Raw genomic sequence first — 21014 nt, forward strand, 5'->3', positions numbered from 1 at the left:
GGGTCATCGCCCCTCCTCTCTTCCGGGCCGCGAGCCCCCCGCGCGTCGCCTCAAGGCTGCGCTCGCTCGCGCGCGCGCGCTCTCCTGTCCGCCCGCCCTCTCAGCGCGCGCTCGGCCGCCCGACGACGCGGGAGCCACACGCTCCGGACTAGGCTAGCTGCGCTCGCTACCGCCGAGCGCCGGCCCGCTGAGGCGGCGCCCTCGGTTCCCCGCCCGGAGACGGTCGGGGTCGCCAAATCTGCGGCCCCAGGGCGGCGGCGGTAAGGAGACCGGGACGGGGGAGGCGGACATGGTGGAGCCGAGGGCGCCGGGAGGAGGGTGGTCCCGGCGACCAGAGGCCACGTCGAAGGCTCGCGGCGGGCGGCGCGCCAGGGAAGGGGGAGGAGTGTGGGATCGAACCGGATTGCATCGGCCCTGCTCGGCAAGAAGGAAGGACTGTGGACCGAGGGGGGCGGCCCGAGAGGGTTTCCGCACGACCCTCGGCGGCTTGGGGACGGAGGAGACGCCGCCTCGAGGCTCCTGCCACGTTTCCACCGCGCGTTACCCTCCGCTCGGGGTGGGCGACAGCCTTGCTCCTTCCCACCGCCCTTCCGCGTCCGTGCGTTTTCCCAAGCCGGGGACCCGGCTTGCTGTCCGGGGGGTCGCGCCTGAGGGGAGCGCCGTCCTGGAACCCAGGGCCCCCCGGAGGCTGGAACCTGGCCGGCGGCCGCGGACCGCCGGGCGAACGGGAAGACGCACCCCGCGAGGCTGTTTGCGGGGGAGGAGGGGAATGGGGCTCCAGGGCCCTTCCCCCGCTTAACTCGGGGAAAACCGCGATTGCAGAAGTTGGACGCGCTCGCAGGCCGTTCTTTCCAGAGTGGGTGGAGATGTTTGATGCCTACTCACCTAGCACTCTTAAAACCCAAGCGTGAGTGCTTAGCAGCAGGTTTTTGATGGCTTAAAAAGTCCGAGTCCCGGCCCCGTGGGAAATCCTGTCTCTCCTCCTCGCCCGGAGCCCGCTTTGTAACGCCGCGGAGGCTGGTCAAGGGCTCCTCACCCCTACGGCCGGGATCCCCGCTTCCTCAACCTTGGGAATGTCTATCAGGAATATTTGTTTCTAGAAACGGTTGCGATTAGCCTTTCGTTACAACACAAGGAAAAGTGCAAAGTTATAAACTCCTGGAAGGCTGAGCTTGGTTTTCCTTTGGATTTTGTGCACGCCGCTGTGAGCGGAGGAGCCTGTGGAACAAAGTAGAACTTGAGCCGCCGCCGCGGTGACTACGTCCCAGGATGACGTCACCGTGCGATATTTAAAATGGGAGCTTTTCGCTCGCGGTGTGGGTGGAGGAATTGCGGCTACTTAAGACGCCTTTGGTCTTACTGGACCTGCTTGCTTCCAGTTTCTCCTTCTCTGACTTTATAACTACCTCGTTTACCTTTTGGTACTCCCAGAATTCTAACTGGTGGGAGTGGGTTAATTTTTCTGCTATTCCAGGCATCATTCCTTCAAACCGAAAAAAAAAAAAAAAAGTAATTCCATATGACTCATCCTGTGTTACAACCAATAGCAACCACTAAGTGGTTCTTTCCTTCCTTTTTTTTTTTTTTTTATTTTTGATAGGAAACAGAACAAAACAAAAATGAGAACAAAACCCTGAACTCAGATATGTAGAACATAAGAGACAAATTTAATGAATGAGAAGAATGATCTAGTTAAGGATTCAGTACTTTAGTGTGGTTCCTTGTTTTCTTTGGTGAGATGGAAGCTAACGTAGTTCCATCAACAAGCAACTTTCATCTCAAACCGTATATTAAATTGCAGTGGGCTATCTTTTCCATCATAACGCGGTGGAATATAAATACAGCCTTATGAAGTGGAAATGGCTCAACATTTTTTTAGGAGTACGCCTCACAGCAGTTGCAGAAGGCAGAGATTGTGTGTACCTGCAAGCTCTTATATGCAACCTAGTACCTGTTGTCTGGTAGCTGGCATTCTGTGGTTCCAGGAGAAAGGTTTGGGTGTCTTCCCATCCAGGATCAGAGTGGGTATGGCTGCCAGCACACTTCTCAGATAACTAGAATTTCTTTCACAGTGAGATCCCTTGTTTGAATTTGCACAAGGAGTAAAGGAATCTCATTATGAAGAGGGATTTTAAGAGGTGTGAGAAAACAAACGTGTGAGAACACAAAAACTATCAGTTGGCTAGTTGGTTTTTATACTAAATATAGCAGACGCTGTATGTCTTTAATAATTGGCTCTGGAAAGGGTGATACTGCTTGGTAAATGCAGCATGTGAATAACTCCAAGTTACTTCCAGCAGCCAAATGAATGAGCTCATCGTGTAAAGCCAGAATATACATCGAAACAATCCCAGGACAAGGTTTTTGCCTTTATGGATTAATCAATGATAAATCAGATCTGCCATTCTTGAGGCAGTTCCAGAATGCAGCTACATCTCTGATTATTTCTTTTAGTTTGATTTTTCTGTAGATGACCCTGAATTTCTGCTCTCTTAAATATGTTTTGATAGAGCCACTATTTTTGGTCATATCTTTTAGGCAAATATATTTCTGTTCCTGAAAGAATGCTTGTAATAGAAACTCACTGCTGAATTTTTTCTTTATGTGTAACAGCTTTGTTCAAATAGGATTCACCTAGCATACAACATACACATTTAAAATCTACAGTTCATTAGTTTTAGTATATTCACAAAGTTGTGCAGCCATCACCACAATCAATTTAGGACATTTTCTTCACCCTACAAGGAAACCCTATACTCACTGACATCTCTCCTCCTTTCCCCTATCACTCCTGCCCCTAGACCACCAACCTACTTTTTGTCTATGTAGATTTGCATATTCTGGAAAACTCCTATAAATGAAGTCATACAATGTTTGGTCTCTTGTAACTGCCTTCTTTCCCTTAACACAGTGTGTTTGAGCTTCACCTGTGTTGTAGCATGTACCAGTATATCATGCCATTCTTCTTTTTGTTGCTGAATAATATTCCGTTGCATGTATATACCACATTTATTTGTCCATCAGTTGACAAATGTCCATCAGTTGAACATTTGAGTGCTTTCACTTTTTGGCTGTTAGGAATAATGCTAATACTGACACTTGTGTACACGTTTTTGTGTAGAAGTAGGTTTTCATTTCTTTTGGGTATATATAGCTATGAGTGTAGAATTGATTGGTCTTATGATAATTCTGTCTAATGTTTTTAGGAATTGCCACTGTTTTCTATAGTAGCTATACAGTGCTGGCTTTCAAAGTGGACTTGTGTTTTAAAGTTCAAATTATTTCACAAAATTTTAAACTTGTTATTGTAGCTAAATGTTGACAAATTTAGTAAAAAGTATATACTATCTCTGATTTATTTTAGCCAACAGGAGCAATTTGGTGTGCTCTCTTTATTGAACTTCACAAAGCTAAGTGATACGGTTTTTAGTAGTATTATTATAAGGTCTTTATGGTATAAATTAGTGGTTATTTTCCCTCTTCCAGATCTGAGCCAATGAAACAGAAGATAAAAGAAGGGAAGCTGTGGAGGAGGGGTATTTTGCAGAGCTTTATCTTCCAGTTTTTATGTTCCGTTTTTTGAGAAAAACTGTTTTATCTTTGCAGGGAAAGATGAAGAACGAAATTGCTGCTGTTGTCTTCTTTTTCACAAGGCTAGTTCGAAAACATGATAAGTTGAAAAAAGAGGCAGTTGAGAGGTTTGCTGAGAAATTGACTCTTATACTTCAAGAAAAATATAAAAATCACTGGTATCCAGAAAAACCATCAAAAGGACAGGCCTACAGGTAAAGGATTAAATTGGACAGTTGCATTGGACTAAGTGGAGAGGCTGATAGCACCTGAAATGAGTGCAAGGCCAGAGGACTGAGGGGGTATCCAGTCCATTTCTTTCACAGTTTATCTGCAAAATACAGAACTCTGGGGTGACTTTGGTATTTTTTTCCTTACACATTTTAAAATACAAGTATTTGTTGTTGGTGTCCCACTGTCTGGACTTGGGAGGCCAGTACTGTTGGCTTATGGGAGTTAGTCTTGTGATTGTAGTTTGGTTTCTGCTTGAGTGGATTTCTTTATGTCAGGTACTTGAGGGTTTTCACAATTCTAGAAGATCCCTAAAACCTATCCATAAATGGACACGGTAAGAGTTGAGAGAAATGAGTTTCTTTGTTTCTACAAGTGAATTATGTGGTACACATTTTTGGAAAAAATAAAAGTTTTATGGCAAAGGAGAACTGAGTATTAGACACCTAATGCATTTTGACACAAGAATAATTGCATTTATACTATGCATAATTCTTTACGGTAGAAACCACTATAACTTTTATTGATGAAGATAATTTGTTATGATCTACAACTGGTAAATATTAGCTCTGCGTTTTAAAGTCAGGTCTCACTGACCCTAAATTCTTTAGGGCTTCTGCATACCACAGTTTAACCACTGCCTTGTCTCTGAGAGGGAAAATAACTCTCACTTGCAGCTATCTGTTGTACTCTGGTTTATAAGTTACATTTTTAGGGGCGCCTAGGTGGCTCAGTTGGTTAAGCATCTGACTTCGGCTCAGTTCATGATCTCACAGTTCATGAGTTCAAGCCCCACTTCAGACTCTGTGCTGACAGCTCAGAGCCTGGAGCCTGCTTCAGATTTTGTGTCTCCTTCTCTCTCTGCCCCTCCCCTGCTAGAACTTTCTCTCTCAGAAATAAGTAAACCTTAAAAAAAAAAGTTACATTTTTAGCTTAAAGAGTAGGCTCCTGCAAACATGTCCTGGCATGCTAATTCCCTGGACCACTGTATTGAGAACCTAGATTCTACTAAATGAACTCAGCTGTCAAACCGTGCCCCATTTGTGGAGGTGGCCACAAAAAAATAAAACAGTGTGACTACAGAAATTCTTTTATTTATGCATATTGCTGCCCCCATCAGCACTTCTGTGCTTTGATGTAAAAAGGACTTCATTTCATTTGCTGAGCTGTAGCAAGTGCAAGACTATTCAGGGAATCTACAAGGGAAGTGAAAATATGATTTGTTTAGTTCTCATTTCCTAGAAGCCACAGGTGAGCATGTATTCTATTGAAAAGAAAAGAATCAAATTTATTGATGTATTTTCCTCTTCATTTTATTTCCTAGTAAATTGGAAAATGTGGCGAATTAAAAGTAGAAATGTGGATGTTCTATATAAAGCAGACTCAATATATTTTTTATCTTCTCGCTTGATTCTCTTAATTTTTTCTGCACATCTTCATATCTGATAGAGTGAACAGCTTTTTTAAGTTAGAGCTGTTGAGGCTTTTACACTGATGTAATTGACATTGGACAAAGACTTTTTTGGAAGTGCCAAGACAACTTTTACTATTACTGAAAAAGGAGACACTGTCAAGTAAATGCTTAAAGGTCAGACAGTGTACAGTTTCATTTCCATTAATTCTAAAAACTTGAGGAAAAAAAATTAGCTAAACAGGATTAAATTGGCATATGATCAGAAGTATCATTATTGAGTCATTTTGAAGCTGTCTTTGAAGTAGAAAACTATTAGACTTAATGGTGGGTTGTTACTATTATAAAAATGAATAGAATATAGGATTAACCAGTAAGAGTCTTGAATCCATAGAGTAGGTTGTAAGTGTTCATTTTCTTCTAAAGTGTTTATAAATTAAAATAGTTTCTCCACAGTATATACAAATAAGAGGCGTTTATAGGGCAATTTGGCAATATTATCAAGATCTGTAAAAATACTCCTACTCTTTGAACAGTAAGTCTCCTAAAAATCTCTTCCAGAAGTATAATCAGAAATGCAGATAAATATGTATGAATATGGATGTTTCTTTATAATTGCAAAAAATTGGAAATAACTGTCAACATTAAGTAAATGATAGACTATTTTTATGCAACTTTTAAAATCTTGTTTTTGAAGACTGGCTAATGGATGAGTAGTCACAGTATAAAGAGTTTAAAAAAACAGCACAAAAATATGTAAGGTATGCAAATTTTGTTGAAGCAGAGTCTCTAAGCATCTTTATTTACATATATATTTTTTAAGCTTAGAGTCTACATCATCCTTACTGTAGATAACAAAAACACATACATCTAACATCTATCTTACCTATAACTGCTTTTGATCCTAGGGCACATGAGGCTTTTGAATCAACTTACACAGCACTACAATTTGTAAACATAGGACCATCTTAAATAAAGGAACAAATAGCATCTTACCTGCATAAAATAATTTTTTCACTCTGAATTGCTTACTTGTTAATGGTGATGTTAAGATTAGTACAGACAGAATAGGGTATTTAATAAAAGAGATTTTAGAGTCTTGTCCAGATTTGACCCTTGAATTCACCACTTTCTAGTTGTGATGTTGGGCAAAATACTCAGACTCTGCCACCTTTTTTTCTTACAGTGGGGAAGTGGTATCTAACTTACAGAATAATATGAAAATTAGAAGAATTAATACATGCGAAGCATCTAGTAAACTGTCCATTTTATAGTAAACTTTGAGAAAGAATTATTTAGAAATCTGTATTCACTGTTAATGAGAATTTTTTCACTGTTCTAAATGAAAATTGAAATCAACTAATAAAATAATTTTTAAAACTTTAAATAGCATGTTTTTCTATTCATACTGTTTTATTTAATGGTATAATTACTATTTTTCAGCAAACTTGTATGTTCCATATTTTAGAACTTTGGATCTGAGGAAGAAGTGAAATGACTTAATCGGAATTCACCCAATAAATAAGTGCTGGGACTGGTACTAAAACCTGGGTTCTCATGATTGATTTCTTAGTTGTAGGCAGTAAATACTTTTATTGTACCCACCATTTCTGTTACATAATCAAAATGCTTAAATTAGTATGTATTTTTGCGTTTATCCTGGGAGCCATCTTTGAGCATTCCATTAGGTAGAGGTGGTATTTCTTAGGTTTAAAAAATGGAACAGAGGCTATATTGGTTTAAAATTTTTTTTCAAAAAAAAATTTTTTTTCAGTCATTTTGACAATTTTTTTTTTTTTTATGAAAACCCTTTGGTAACAAATAAATGAGATAAGCCAATAATACTTTGGATTGTATTTTAATCTTAACTATGTGATATGAATAGTTCTGTGTCTTAGACTGATTCTGTATTTTAGAACAATGATAGGTGTTTCTTAACACTTATTATCTGGGATGTATATGCAAGGAAATGATCAAATCACAAGAATTTGAAAATATTTTAAACATTGGTTAAGGTCTTTTGTTAGTTGTGGAGATTTTGTTATATAGTAACTTGGCCTATTAATACTACCTTTAGAGCTCTAAGTAATTTCATGCAACTTTAATACTCCTTGCTCATTTCATGGACCTGTGAGATTGAGTAGTTTCTGGCTAAGATGAGGTAGAGCCAGTTCTTCAGATTTCTCTGGGCTCGCACAGAAGCCCTCCTCTTTCCACCAGGCTGAGTAGTCTTGTTGATGCTTCCTCTTTGCCTTTAGTTCGCATTTATTATCTACTTAGGATACATATGCTCCAGCATTCTCCGCCAGGGTTTGTTTTAAATTCACATTGGCAAATACTAGTAATATAATGAAGTTTATGATTAAGATTCAATTAAAGCTATTAACATTATTCTACTTTGTTGTAGATGCATTCGTGTCAATAAGTTTCAGAGAGTTGATCCTGATGTCCTGAAAGCCTGTGAGAACAGCTGCATCTTGTACAGTGATCTAGGCTTGCCAAAGGAACTCACTCTGTGGGTGGATCCATGTGAGGTGTGCTGTCGGTAAGTTCTTGAGTGTGCCAGCTGAGAGGATTACCATGCTAGAACTGATTTTATGAAATTCAGGTATTGCCTGCCTGTGTATCTTTATGGCCAGGTTTTTGCTTTCTCAGTTGTTAATTTTGTAAAGTAATCTGAAGGTGAAGGGCTGGTTACATTCCTGTTTTACAGCTAAAGAAACTTACAGCTTAAACTTACTTACAGCTAAAAACTTGGGGCACCTGGGTGGCTCAGTTGGTTAGGCATCCGACTTTTGCTCAGGTCATGATCTTGCAGTCTGTGAGTTCAGTCCCCGTGTTGGGCTCTGTACTGACAGCTCAGAGCCTGGAGCCTGTTTCGGATTCTGTATCTCCCTCTCTCTGCACCTCCCCTGCTCACGCTGTCTCTCTCAAAAAAGTAGGTAAAGATTAAAAAAAAAAAATTTAAGAAACTTAAAAACTGATTGGGCAGGGTTTTTATGGTTCTACCAAGAAGTTTATTATACACCAAAAAGCAGAATTTAGATAGCTAGACTCCTATAGGTCAATTATTTTCTTTCATTGGTGGTGTGCATGTCTTTCCTGTCTTCAGATAAGAAAATAATTCCAAATAGTACTGGATAATAACTTTTGGTTGGGGTGCCTGGGTGGCTCAGTTGGTTAAGCTTGGTTTTGGCTCAGGTCATGATCTCACGGTTCATGAGTTCGAACCCTGCATCCGGCTGTGTGCTGGCAGCACGGTGTCTGCTTGGGATTCTCTCTAACTCACTCTCTCTCTCTCTCTGCCCTCCCCTCCCTCTCTCTCCAAATAAATAAATAAACATTTAAAAAGTAATAATAATAACTGGGGCGGGGGGGTTCTGTTTGTTTCTACTCTTGCCTCCCTCTCTCTTTTTGGTTTTTAAGTGACCAAGTAATATTTTCATGGTTTTGTTTTTATAACGGAGATTATTTCTACTCTTCTAATGAGCAGAATTATACATAGGTGAGTGTTAGGTATGATATTTAATTGAATTCCATTCATTCTAAAAGCATTTATTGTGGACCAGGCATTCTTAGTTTTGGGGTTTTAAAAAAATGAAAGTAGCATTCTGCTATCAGGTTGTTCAAAGTGTAATAAGGGAGAAGAAAGAACAAGCAGATTACAACAGGGTGATTTATACTATAATAGATATATGTATAAAATGCAGGAGTTGGTGGCACAAAGAGAACGTTACTGCCTCTGCTGGGCAGTACTCTGCTGAGTGATATGTGAGCTGGGTGGAGAAGGATGCAGTTGACTAGGTGACAAAGTGGGAAGGACATTTCCATGCAGGAAGAAAATAGGATGAGTAAATTCTTGGAATCCCTGTGAGTGATTTCCTACAGCTGTTCCTTTAAGGTGTTTCTCTTTGGTTTTAAGTGCACTTCACCTGTTGACTATAGTAGAGATACTTTTTGATGCAACCATAATATATTCCAAAGGTGGACTATGGAATTTGATCTGATCTTCAACAATAAAAGTAAAGATGATGACATGTCATGCCAAAAATACATGGTAATTCTTCCACCAAATTATTCTGGACCACAATGGAGTTATTTGGTAAAAGCTGCTGTTATCAGCTTATTCTGTGGGAAACTTAGGTACTAGATTCTTCAACACTTCTTCTCAGAAAAAAGGAGAGCAAGACATCTCAAGTTGTGGTCCAAGAAGGTCAAACATTTTTAGATTCTGGGACTAATTAAGGACTCCTTAAGCCAAGGTGAGACTTTATAGACTTTGGCCACTGAACCCCTGCTGAGGACCTTAGTATACAAGAAATAGTTAGCACAAAGTGACTATATTGAATTGCTTACTTTTTTATTAGGCCTGCACTTAGATCCTGACTCTTATTTAACACACAGTTCTTTTAGTTGGTTACATAGGTTTTCAGCCATAAAAATTATAAGCAGTGTTGGAAAGGGGCTTTTTCATGTAGTTATAAAACTACCAAAAAAAAAAAATACCATGTAGTCTTAATGTGGAGACAGGAGCAAAAAAGCTAAAGAGTTGGCACAAATGTATTATCACCCAATCAAATAATGAGTATTATTTAATATAATGATCCTGAGTCATTAGGGAAATGTTTCTATGTCCAAAGATGTGTTTAAGAATTTGGATAATTGTAGGGACTCCTGGCTGGCTCAGTCAGTTAAGCATCTGACCTCAGCTTCGGTCATGATCTTGAGGTTTATGAGTTCGAGCCCCGCATTAGGCTCTGTATTCACAGCTCAAAGCTTGGAGCTTGCTTCAGATTCTGTGTTTCCCTCTCCCTGCCCCTCCCCTGCTTGTGCTCTCCCTGCCCCTCAAATAAATATTTTTAAAAATTTTAAAAAAAGGTTGGATAATTGTATAAACATTTTGGACATATTTATTTGAAATGACTTAACTAAATCTTGGCACCTGAAGATGAAAACTCTAAATAGCTATTCTACTTAGGTGGATACTTCATTGCTTAATAATGCCAGATAATGAAAAATTATTGTTCCTTCATGTTATTAATATAAGAAAATCTTTGCATTCAGTAGCTTTATAATAATTTTACATACAAGTAAAATTTTGCCAACAATTGACTGTGATGTGATATTTTTTCACAGCTAATAGAAGTTACCCTCAAGGGCACCTGGGTGGCTTGGTAGGTTAAGCGTCCAACTCTTGGTTTCACCTCAGGTCATGATCTCACAGTTTTGTGGGTTCAAGCCCCATGATGTGCTCTGCGCTAGCAGCACAGAACCTGCTTGGGATTTTCTCTCTCTGCCCCTCTCTATTTCTGTCAAAATAAATAAATAACAACAACAACAAAAAGAAATCATCTTCATTATGTGATAACAGAACTCCAAAAAGAAAGATGTGCTAGTGATTGAGTAGAGGTGATTGCTCTAAGTTAATAGAGGAGATTGCAATATTGATTAGTACTTTGGGACCAAAACTATAGAGATAAACATTCTGAAAATTAAAGCTGATCTAGCAGTTATATAATAGAACAAATATCTGAGTCATTAATAATAACTCATTGGTACACTAGAGACTAAAGTTATGAAAAAATTGAAATGCACTCAAAAAGAACATTTTTCATAGTATGACTGAGTTATTCCATCAGTATAAAATATTGGAAGTGTGCAAGGAGTGTTGATGTAGTTAAAAGGTTATTGTTTAATGAACTATGTGAGGAGATACAAAATAGATAATGGATCCTTCCTACAAAGAGAATGCCTGCGAATGGGTGGCAGCTTTATTATCCACTCAACATTCTATACCTTTTTTTTTTTTTTTAGAATTTCTATTATCCTTTTCCTGATCTAGAGCATTAGACACTATTAATGTTTCAAATTAACTAAATGGACTTAATATTTAGCAGCATGTGGTTGAAAAATGGAAAGTTTAAAAGTTGTCCGTTACTAATTGTAAGGCATTAACTGCACACTCTAATGTTAAAATAATCAACAGCTTCACTTAATATGAGAACCCTCATACCCAAAATACTACAGAGGGAGAGATGCAGAACCTAATTGAACTAGCTGATCCTTCATTAGATGTCTGCCCTTGATTTAGGTTTCAGTTTCTACAGAGGCAGGGATTTTTCTCAAATTGCCTGCCTTTCTGTTTTACTTGAATTTTGACTCCATTAATGGGCAAAAACTGAAGGTTGGCCTAAGCCCCTTGTTAATATTGCTGACATTATTAACATGAATTAAGCTTTGTATTGAAATGTGTTAAGTCTTTAATATATGGGCAGGACGGAGAGGTAAATTTCCATTGCTAAAACTATATTATAGTTTTAAACTTGAAATTATAGTACAGGAATTCTGTGTTTTGAAAAATTTGCCCAGCTTCTCAGGCATCTTATACCAGAGAATCACTAGCTGAAAACCAACCAGTACCCAGTCAGCTCTCAGCTTTCTTGCCTAACAGACAGAAAACCAAGGCCTAGACATGTTAAATGACTTGCCCCTTGTTACAGAGCTAGTTAGTGGAAGAGCCAGAACCAGAAACATGTTCAGTGCTCTTTCCACCATCTAGCAACTCTTTTTATGAAGTAAACTGGAAAAGAATAGAAAAGGAAGTTATGTCCCATATTAGGTAGCATTTATGGCCCCCTTTCAGCCTGTGTGAGAATGGAAGACAGCACAGCTATCTAAAGAAATAGAACTCACCTGTGAGACTGCATGATTTCTGTAAAACTTTCAAAGGCTTTATTGCAGTTTGGCCTTTTACTTATTGTACATATCCTGATTCAGAAATAATTTGAGATAAGGGTTATCTCAAAATGAAATTAATTTACATAGTTAAAATAAACCCTGTTTTTCTGTCAAGGTTGTTTTTGTTTTTTTAAGCTTAAAATCACTTTGTCTTTCTAACTTTAATCATATGTTGTATAAGAACTGCTTAACAATCCCATTTCCTTTGTCCTTAACACTTACTAGAAATAGTTTCATAGTGTATATGCTGTATAGTCTGTGTAAATAAATTTGTGGGTTTCTCCTATGCTCCACATAAAAACTACTGGTTTTACTATTCTTTATTTTATTTTCCCTCATTGCAGAATTTATTTTCCTTTTCTTTTTTCTATTTTTTTTTTTAACATTTATTTATTTTTGAGAGACACAGAACAAGACAGAGCACAAGCAGGGGAGGCACAGAGAGAGGGAGACACAGAATCCAAAGCAGGCTCCAGGCTCCGAGCTACCAGTACAGAACCCCATGCAGGGCTCAAACCCACAAACTGTGAGATCATGACCTGAGCCAAAGTTGGATGCTTTAACTGACTGAACTGCCCATGTGCCCCCCTCCCGCCTTTTTTTTAGTAATCAACAGCCAAAGTTACATATGCCAATTATTTTTCTTAGCTCAAGGCTTTAAAAATATTTTGGCAGAATTAAAAGGCTCATTTTACTTTTTTCAAAAAATTAAGATGAGAAGTTTTCCTGGTAAGCAATATAATTCAAGCAAAACCCCTTTATTTTCCTCAACAGTAGTGTTTGTTTTCCAGTTGTCTCAGTTCTCATTTTTGTCAGTGTGGATATAGGCAACTCAGACCCTCTTTTAATTTAATAATGGTAAAGTAAATCTCAAAGGAAATGTCCAGTTGATTTGTGACTTGAATCACTAGTATCTATATTATAGTAGTCAGCTAAAAATACATTAGAAAATCTTACTATATAAGCCAGGTTAATGGTACATACAAAAATGTCATCAAAACAGTGAATTTCTCATAGATATTTTAAACAACTATTTTTGTTAGGAGGCAGTGGGAAAGAAAATTGAAGAGAATAGAATCACTTATTATTTGCACGTAAGTAGGCCAGAAGTAGAAAATCATGGCCGACCTGTTGGCCTGTAGGTGGGTTACGTAGGGTTAAGTTCTGGGAGTGTTCCTTCTTTGCTTTGGACCGATGGCATGTCCAAGCCTGTTTAATTGTTTTTATGGACAGTTTCTTGCTTTTGTTGATAGTGCTTCAAGGTGTGTGAATTTGTTTTTTTAATTTTTAGGTATGGAGAGAAAAACAATGCATTCATTGTTGCCAGCTTTGAAAATGAGGATGAGAACAAGGATGAAATCTCCAAGAAAGTTACTAGGGCCCTTGATAAAGTTACCTCTGATTATCATTCAGGATCCTCTTCTTCAGATGAAGAAACAAGTAAGGAAGTAGAAGTGAAACCCAATTCGGTGACTACAACCCCAAGTCCTGTGTACCAGGTAACCATAAATCAGCTCTCTATTAAAGGTCATGAGCAGGGCTTGCCATGTCATTCCAGGTAGTCCTGCTCATGTTTGGGGTTTCTGATTTGAGATTTTGAATCCCGGTTCTTGCTTTTGTGCACTAAAGGAAGCTGCTCCTCTGAGATGTAAGTAGACATCCTGAGTCACTTTATCAAGGGTCTGCTTTACTACTACTCAATAAGTAGGATAAAAACATTCTATTTATTTATTTTTTAGGATGAATATATATTTTTAATTTTAACAATATATTCATAAACATTTATGTATTTTTAAATTTTAATTTGATTTTTTAAATTTAATATATATATACTTAATTTTTGACTTGAGAGAGCAAGCGAACGGGGGAGAGGGGCAGAAGGAGAGACTGAGAATCTTAAGCCAGCTCCTCATCCAGTGCAGAGCCCAACTCAGGGCTGGATCTCACAACTTTGAAATCATGACCTGAGCCAAAATCGAGAGTTGAACACTCAACTAGCTGAGCCACCCAGGAGCTCTTAGAATAAGTATATTTTAAAAGGTGTGTCAAAGAGAGGCCCCTGGGTGGTTCAGTTGATTAAGTTTCTGACTCTCTGTTTCAGCTCAGGTCATGAATTCGTAGTCTGTGAGTTTGAGCCCCACATCGGGCTCTACACTGACAGCTCAGAGTCTGCTTCAGGTTCTCTGTCTTTCTCTCTCTCTTTGCCCCTCCCCTGCTCTTGCTTGCACTCTCGCTCACTCTCTCAAAAATAAACAAACATTTAAAAAAATGTGGCAAAGAATAGAAAAAAACTGTGGTGATAAAACATTCCTGATATTTTAAAAATGCTTATTGTATTAAAAAATAGGTATTCATTTTTTGTAGCCTTCAGCACTTCTGATTAATACCATTGGGTTTAACTTTATTCTCCCCACGATTAAAGAGAAACTTCACTGAATAATACAGGAGTTAATTTTTCACTCAAGTCAAAACAATATCTCCTTTACTTACAACAGTGGAAGAGTTACATAGCTACCAGGCACGCACTTACAAATTTGTCCACTTATTTATTATTTATACCCCACACACCAAAGAACGTTTAACATACTTTTAAAAATTCTTGGAGTGCCTGGGTGGCTCAGTAGGTCCAACTATTGATTTTGGCTGAGGTCATGGCCCCATATCAGGTTCTGCACTGGGCATGGAGCCTGCTTAGGATTCTCTCTGTCCCTCTCCTGCTCACAGGCACTCCCTCTCTGAATGAATGAATGAATGAATGAATGAAATATATATATTACATATATATAAATATATATAAGCAGTTCAGTAGGGAAAGTCTTCAAGAACTGGTACTAAAACAACTGGATGGTCTATATGGAAAAAAATGAACCTAACTGCTATTTAATCTACTTAATATACTCTTAATATACACACATATATGTATACATATATATATACACACACACTTTTAATACAATAATAGTCTTCAACAGAAAAGATAAGTCAAAAAATGTTAGGAAATCTATTCAGTTGAGCCTTATTTGTACTTTTTTCCTATTTTGAGGGTTGTTTTTTTTTTTTTTTTTTTTTTTAAATTTTTTTTTCAACGTTTTTTATTTATTTTTGGGACAGAGAAAGACAGAGCATGAACGGGGGAGGGTCAGAGAGAGAGGGAGACACAGAATCGGAAACAGGATCCAGGCTCCGAGCCATCAGCCCAGAGCCTGACGCGGGGCTCGAACTCACGGACCGCGAGATCGTGACCTGGCCGAAGTTGGACGCTTAACCGACTGCGCCACCCAGGCGCCCCTTGAGGGTTGTTTTTTTAAGTTTTTTAATCTATTTTGAGAGACAGAATGAGCTGGGGAGGGACAGAGAGAGAGTGGGGACAAAGGATCCGAAGCAGGCTCTGTGGTGACAGCAGAGAGCCCGATGAAGGGCTCAAATTCATTAACCATGAGACCATAACCTGAGCCAAAATCGGACACTTAACAACTGAGCCACCCAGGCACCCCTGAGTTTATTTAAAAATGTACCTATTTTTATTAATTTCACCTTATTAATTAGACGTGATGAAACATATCCAACATATGGAGTGTAGGATTTGGGCTACAATGAGAATTTCAGCCTAATGAGTAAGAAATTAGTGTTTTAAGTATGAGAAACTAAATCTTTACATTCACCATACATTTATATAATGAACATACTTTCAGTATACCTTAGTCTTTTATTTCTCTGGGGTTTTGTTTTGTTTTGTTTTGTTTTGTTTTGTTTTTTCAGTTGTTGAATTATCCTTCCTAGGCTTGTGAGGGAAATTAGGTCTGATGATTATCATATTTTTAGGGATATATCTATATATGCATATTGTAAGATAACATGCACTTTTAAAAAACAACTTAAAGCAGTGTAAAAGAGTATGTATGATATATTCTCCAAATTACTGTTGTTAAATTGCCTGGAATTCATTCACACATGGCAATTTTCATATTCAGAATTTTATTGTTACTCAACAAAGCAAGAAAGTAAGTCTTAAATTGAACTGATTGCTGCAGATTTTTTACAAGTAAATTGACCTTTAATTTTTAGATTTTCCTTTTAAATTAAATTGTATTTATTTCTCCCCATGTTAAGAAACTTTTAGGGTAAAATTAAACAAAGGCATGGAAATTGAAGTGTCTTTTGTGTGCTTTTAAAATAAAATATTTTTCCTTGACAATTTTTCATAACAGAGAAGCTTGACTGTTATAATCTATTGTGTAGAAAGCTGGTGCAAGTGACCCACTTTAATCTTTTCTTCCTATTCACTTTTTCATCTTGAACCTGGTACTGCTGAAAGGTTTTAAAAGGGGAGTTTTCAAAGTAAAGATAAAAAGTTCCTAGGTTAGGATCTTTTTTCTCTTAGAAGTCCATTTTTTGAAAGATACCCCAGGAAATTACTAATTAAGAAGTCAAGATTATATGGGGTACCTGGGTGGTTTTAGGTGGTTGAGCGTCCAACTTTGGCTTAGGTCATGATCTCACAGTCTGTGAGTTCGAGGCCCACGTCAGGCTCTGTGCTATCAGCTCAGCCTCGAGCCTGCCTCAGATTCTGTATCTCCTCTCTCTGCCCCCTCCCCTGCTCATGCTGGGTCTCTGTCTCAAAAACAAATAAACATTAAAAAAATTTTTGTGTGTGTGAAGAAGTGAAAATACTTTCATTTCTCCCCAAATTGATCTATAGATTCAAGGTCAGTGTCAATCAAAATCCCTACAAGCCTTTTTCTAGAAAGTGACAAATTGATTCTAAAATTTATAAAAAGGAGAATAAAGTTAGAGGCCTTACACTAATATAAAGCCATTGGTGCCTGAGTGGCTTAGTCAGTTAAGCATCCGACGCTTGATTTCAGCTCAGGTCATGATCTGGTCCATGGGATCAAGCCCTGCATAAGGTTCTGTGCTGACGGTGAGACTGCTTATGGTTCTCTCCCTTCCCTGTCTCTCAAGGTAAATAAATAAACTTAAAAAAAAAAAAAAAGACAGTGTAGATTTAAAGATACACAAATATATATTTTTTTTTTTTATTTTTTTTTCAACGTTTTTTATTTATTTTTGGGACAGAGAGAGACAGAGCATGAACGGGGGAGGGGCAGAGAGAGAGGGAGACACAGAATCTGAAACAGGCTCCAGGCTCCAAGCCATCAGCCCAGAGCCTGACGCGGGGCTCGAACTCACGGACTGCGAGATCGTGACCTGGCTGAAGTCGGACGCTTAACCGACTGCGCCACCCAGGCGCCCCGATACACACATATATTAATGGAACAAAATAGAGACTCCAGAAATAGACTTACATATGTTCAGTCTTTTTTTTTTATTACTAAAGTATCAAAGCCGTTCAATAGGGGAAAGTCTTCAAGAACATGTACTAAACCAATTGGTTAGTCTATTTACGGAAAGAAATGAACCTAACTACTATCTGACATGATACACACAAAAAAATTAATTTGAGATAGATCATAGACCCAAACATAAAAGCTAACTAACTCTGACACTTTTAGAAGAAAATACAAAAAGGTATCTTTATTATTTGGGATAAGCAAAGATTTCTCCCAAGGGATATAAAAAAACACAAGAAAAGAACTTGATAAATTTGACTTCACCAAAATTAAAAATCTTTACTCATCAAGACAAGCCATTAAGAAAATTAATAGGCAAAGCATAGACTGGGACAAAATATTCTCAGTACATACATCAAAGGACTTGTTTCCAGAATATACTTTGTAAATCATTCCTATAAATCAATAATAAGAGACAAATGACCCAATTAAAAATAATGGACAGAAGATGAGAGTAAACACTGTACAAAAGAAGTTATATAAATGTCCAGTAAACACATGAAAAGGTGCTTAACCTTATTTATCATCTGGGAAATGCAAATTAAAACCACAATGAAACACTGCTTCCAGAATGGCTGAAATTAAAGTCTAACGCCACCAACTGTTGGCAAAGATGTGAAGTAGCTAGTCATAAACTGTTGGTGAGAGTATAATGTGGTACAACAACTTTGGAAACTCTGGAACTTGTTAAATATGCATCTACCCTATTACCCAACAATTATACTCTTAAGTATTTAGAGAAATGAAAATATTTACAAAGCCATGTAGTACAATGTTTATAGCAGCTTTTTTCATAATAGTAAAATGGAAAACAACCCAAATGTCCATTAACAAGTGAATGGAAGAAAAATTGTGAGGTATTCACAAAATAGAATAATGGTCAACAATAAAACAGGAAGAACTAATAATACTAGACACAATATGGAAGGACCCCAAAAACATTTGGTTGAGCAAAAGAATTTTGCCATACACAAAGAATACATGCTGGCTGATTTTTATTAAAGTTCACAGACGGAAAACTCTGGTGATGGAAATCAGAACAGTGGTTGCCTGTGGTGTATTAGGATTAACTAGAAAGGGTAATGTAAGCTCCAGAATTTTGTCGTCTTTCTGACAGTTTTAAAACCTTACCAGCACCCCAGTGTAAAAAGAAATGAAAACATTGTATTTTTCTGTTTGTTTTATAGGCCAATTATTTGAACTCTAAATTCTGCCTTATTTCCCCATTATTATATATAATCAAGAATTAACTGTACTGGGGTGCCTGTGTGACTCAGTCAGTTAAGCATCCAACTTTGGCTCAGGTCATGATTTTGCGGTTCACAAGTTCAAGCCCTGTGTCGGGCTCTATGCTAACAGTTCAGAGCATGGAGCCTGCTTTTCTGACTCTGTCTCCCTCTCTCTGCCCCTCCCCTGTTAGTACTCTGTCTCTCTCTCTCAAAAATAAATAAAAACGTTAAAAAATTTTTATTAAAAAAGGAATTAACTGTACTAAGGTTTTTCATTGAAGCATTATTTTATTTGTTGTGCATTGTTTTTTAATAGTAAAACATTGAAAACAGCCTAAATGTTCTATCAGTAGGACACCAGTTAATTTAGTTATGGCATAGTCATTGCATTACATCTAGCTGTAAAATAATGAAAAAGGACGTTATGTATTGATATGAATGTCTTTTAAAATGTGTGTATAGATGTATGCCTAACTATTATATGCATGGATTAATTCTAAGGGTATACACAAAAAAAAATAGTGTAAGTTGCCTCTAAAGGGTAATTGGGTAGCCAGTAATCAGATAAAGAGGGACTTTCCATGTATATGCTTTTATACCTTTTGTATTTTCTATCACATGAATGTAATTGTATACAGACTATAAGTTTTAAAATACCTGTACTAAGAGGAACAGATTAGAAATCAGAGAATTCAGGGGCACCTGGGTGGCTCAGTTGGTTAAGCATCCCACTCCTGATTTCGGCTCAGTCATGATCCCATGATTTGTGGATTCAAGCCCCTCATCTGATCAGTGCAGAGCCTTCTGGGGATTCTCTCTTCCCCGTGTGCTCTCTTTCTCTCCCTCTCACTTTCTTTCTCTCTTCTCTTCTCCCTCAAAAAGAATAAACATTTTAAAAAGAAAACTCAGAAACACATAGTCACAAGGTACAGCATTCTTAGCAGGGGTGTACAAAATTGCTGATAACTTTTTGAGTAATGTGGACTTGATGTCCCATTTGACTTAGGGGATAATCTAAGACTGTAGTTCCAAAACACAAACTGGCTGCGTCAGAATCACCTGAAGTGCGGTCAGAGTACCTGGCCTCTATTCCTAAAAGATTGTTATTGTTCAGTTAGACCAGGACTAGGGCATAAATATATTTTGTGTTTAAAAGCTTTTTTAGGTGACTTCTTATTAAACAGCCAGCTGTGGAAACCACTGGTCTAAAACATGATGTGTCCTTTCAGGCTTCCATTCATTCTGTTTTGATCTTTCCTGCTTGTTTTAGAGTGCTGTGTTTTTTATTCATTTTCATTCATTAAGAAAACTAATCAGGGGCACCTGGGTGGCTCAGTCGGTTGGGCGGCCAACTTCAGCTCAGGTCATGATCTCACAGTTAGTGAGTACAAGCCCTGCATCGGGCTCTGTGCTGACAGCTCAGAGCCTGGAGCCTGCTTCTGATTCTGTGTCTCCCTCTCTCTCTCCACCCCTTCCCTGCTTGCTCTCTGTCTCTCTCTCTCTCAAAAATAATAAACATTAAAAAAAAAATTAAAAAAGAAAGAAAAAACTAATCAATCACCTACAATATATGAAATTTCTAACATATTTAGATCTGACCATAGGAATGTTATTTAGACCTACACTTAAGGGTAGGGTATGGGTGAGTGGTTTTGTTTTTCTTTAGTGAGTAATCTGGAAGTTCACCTAAGTTTATTACATAATGTGACTGATTTTTCCTCTGAATTAACTTACTGCTTTCTCTTTCATGCAGATTTCAGAATTGATATTCCCACCTCTTCCAATGTGGCACCCTTTGCCCAGAAAAAAGCCAGGAATGTACCGAGGGAATGGCCATCAGAATCACTACCCTCCTCCTATTCCATTTGGTTATCCAAATCAGGGAAGAAAGAATAAACCGTATCGCCCAATTCCAGTAACATGGGTACCTCCTCCTGGAATGCATTGTGACCGGAATCACTGGATTAATCCTCACATGTTAGCACCTCACTAGCTGCTTTTGATTCTGTTGGTGTCAGTGTTGAGAGAAGGTAGAATAAGCTTGACCACATATTAAAAGTTCATATTCATATAGTAGTAAAGTTAGATGGGCCAAACCGTCAAACTTATTTTTATAGAAAAGTTATTGATAATAATCTTTCTTAAAAAAATATATATGCACTTTAGATATATTGATATAGTTTGAGAAACTTTATTAAAGTTAGTCAAGTGCCTGAGTTTTTAATATTGGACTTGAGTATTTATATATTGTGCATCAACTCTGTTGGATATGAGAACACTGTAGCAGCAGACGATCTGTTCTAGCACCTTTGAGCATTTATGGAGAATATGTAAGTTATTTATACACAAGGAAATCTATTTTATGTCATTGTTTAGAAGAATTGCGTGAAATCATGTAGTTGCAAATAAAAAGTAGTTTGAGGCATGATGATGTGTGCTTCTTTTCTATGCATAAAAAAGGCAGAAATAGCAAAGGGCATATTT

At 37.9% G+C, this 21014-nt stretch overlaps 1 protein-coding gene across 1 annotated transcript; it reads left to right on the plus strand.

Moving 5' to 3' along the window:
* Positions 1-8: 8 nt before the first annotated feature.
* Positions 9-20958, plus strand: BTG3 (BTG anti-proliferation factor 3). Its single transcript, XM_060640311.2, has 5 exons — positions 9-260; positions 3607-3785; positions 7620-7757; positions 13242-13449; positions 20284-20958. Exons 2-5 carry the CDS (start codon positions 3613-3615, stop codon positions 20521-20523), a joined length of 759 nt encoding a protein of 252 aa, XP_060496294.1. The 5' UTR covers positions 9-260; positions 3607-3612; the 3' UTR covers positions 20524-20958.
* Positions 20959-21014: the final 56 nt, after the last annotated feature.

This window comes from Panthera onca, chromosome C2, assembly GCF_046562875.1.
Source record: "Panthera onca isolate mPanOnc1 chromosome C2, mPanOnc1 haplotype 2, whole genome shotgun sequence".
Classification (NCBI taxonomy): domain Eukaryota; kingdom Metazoa; phylum Chordata; class Mammalia; order Carnivora; family Felidae; genus Panthera; species Panthera onca.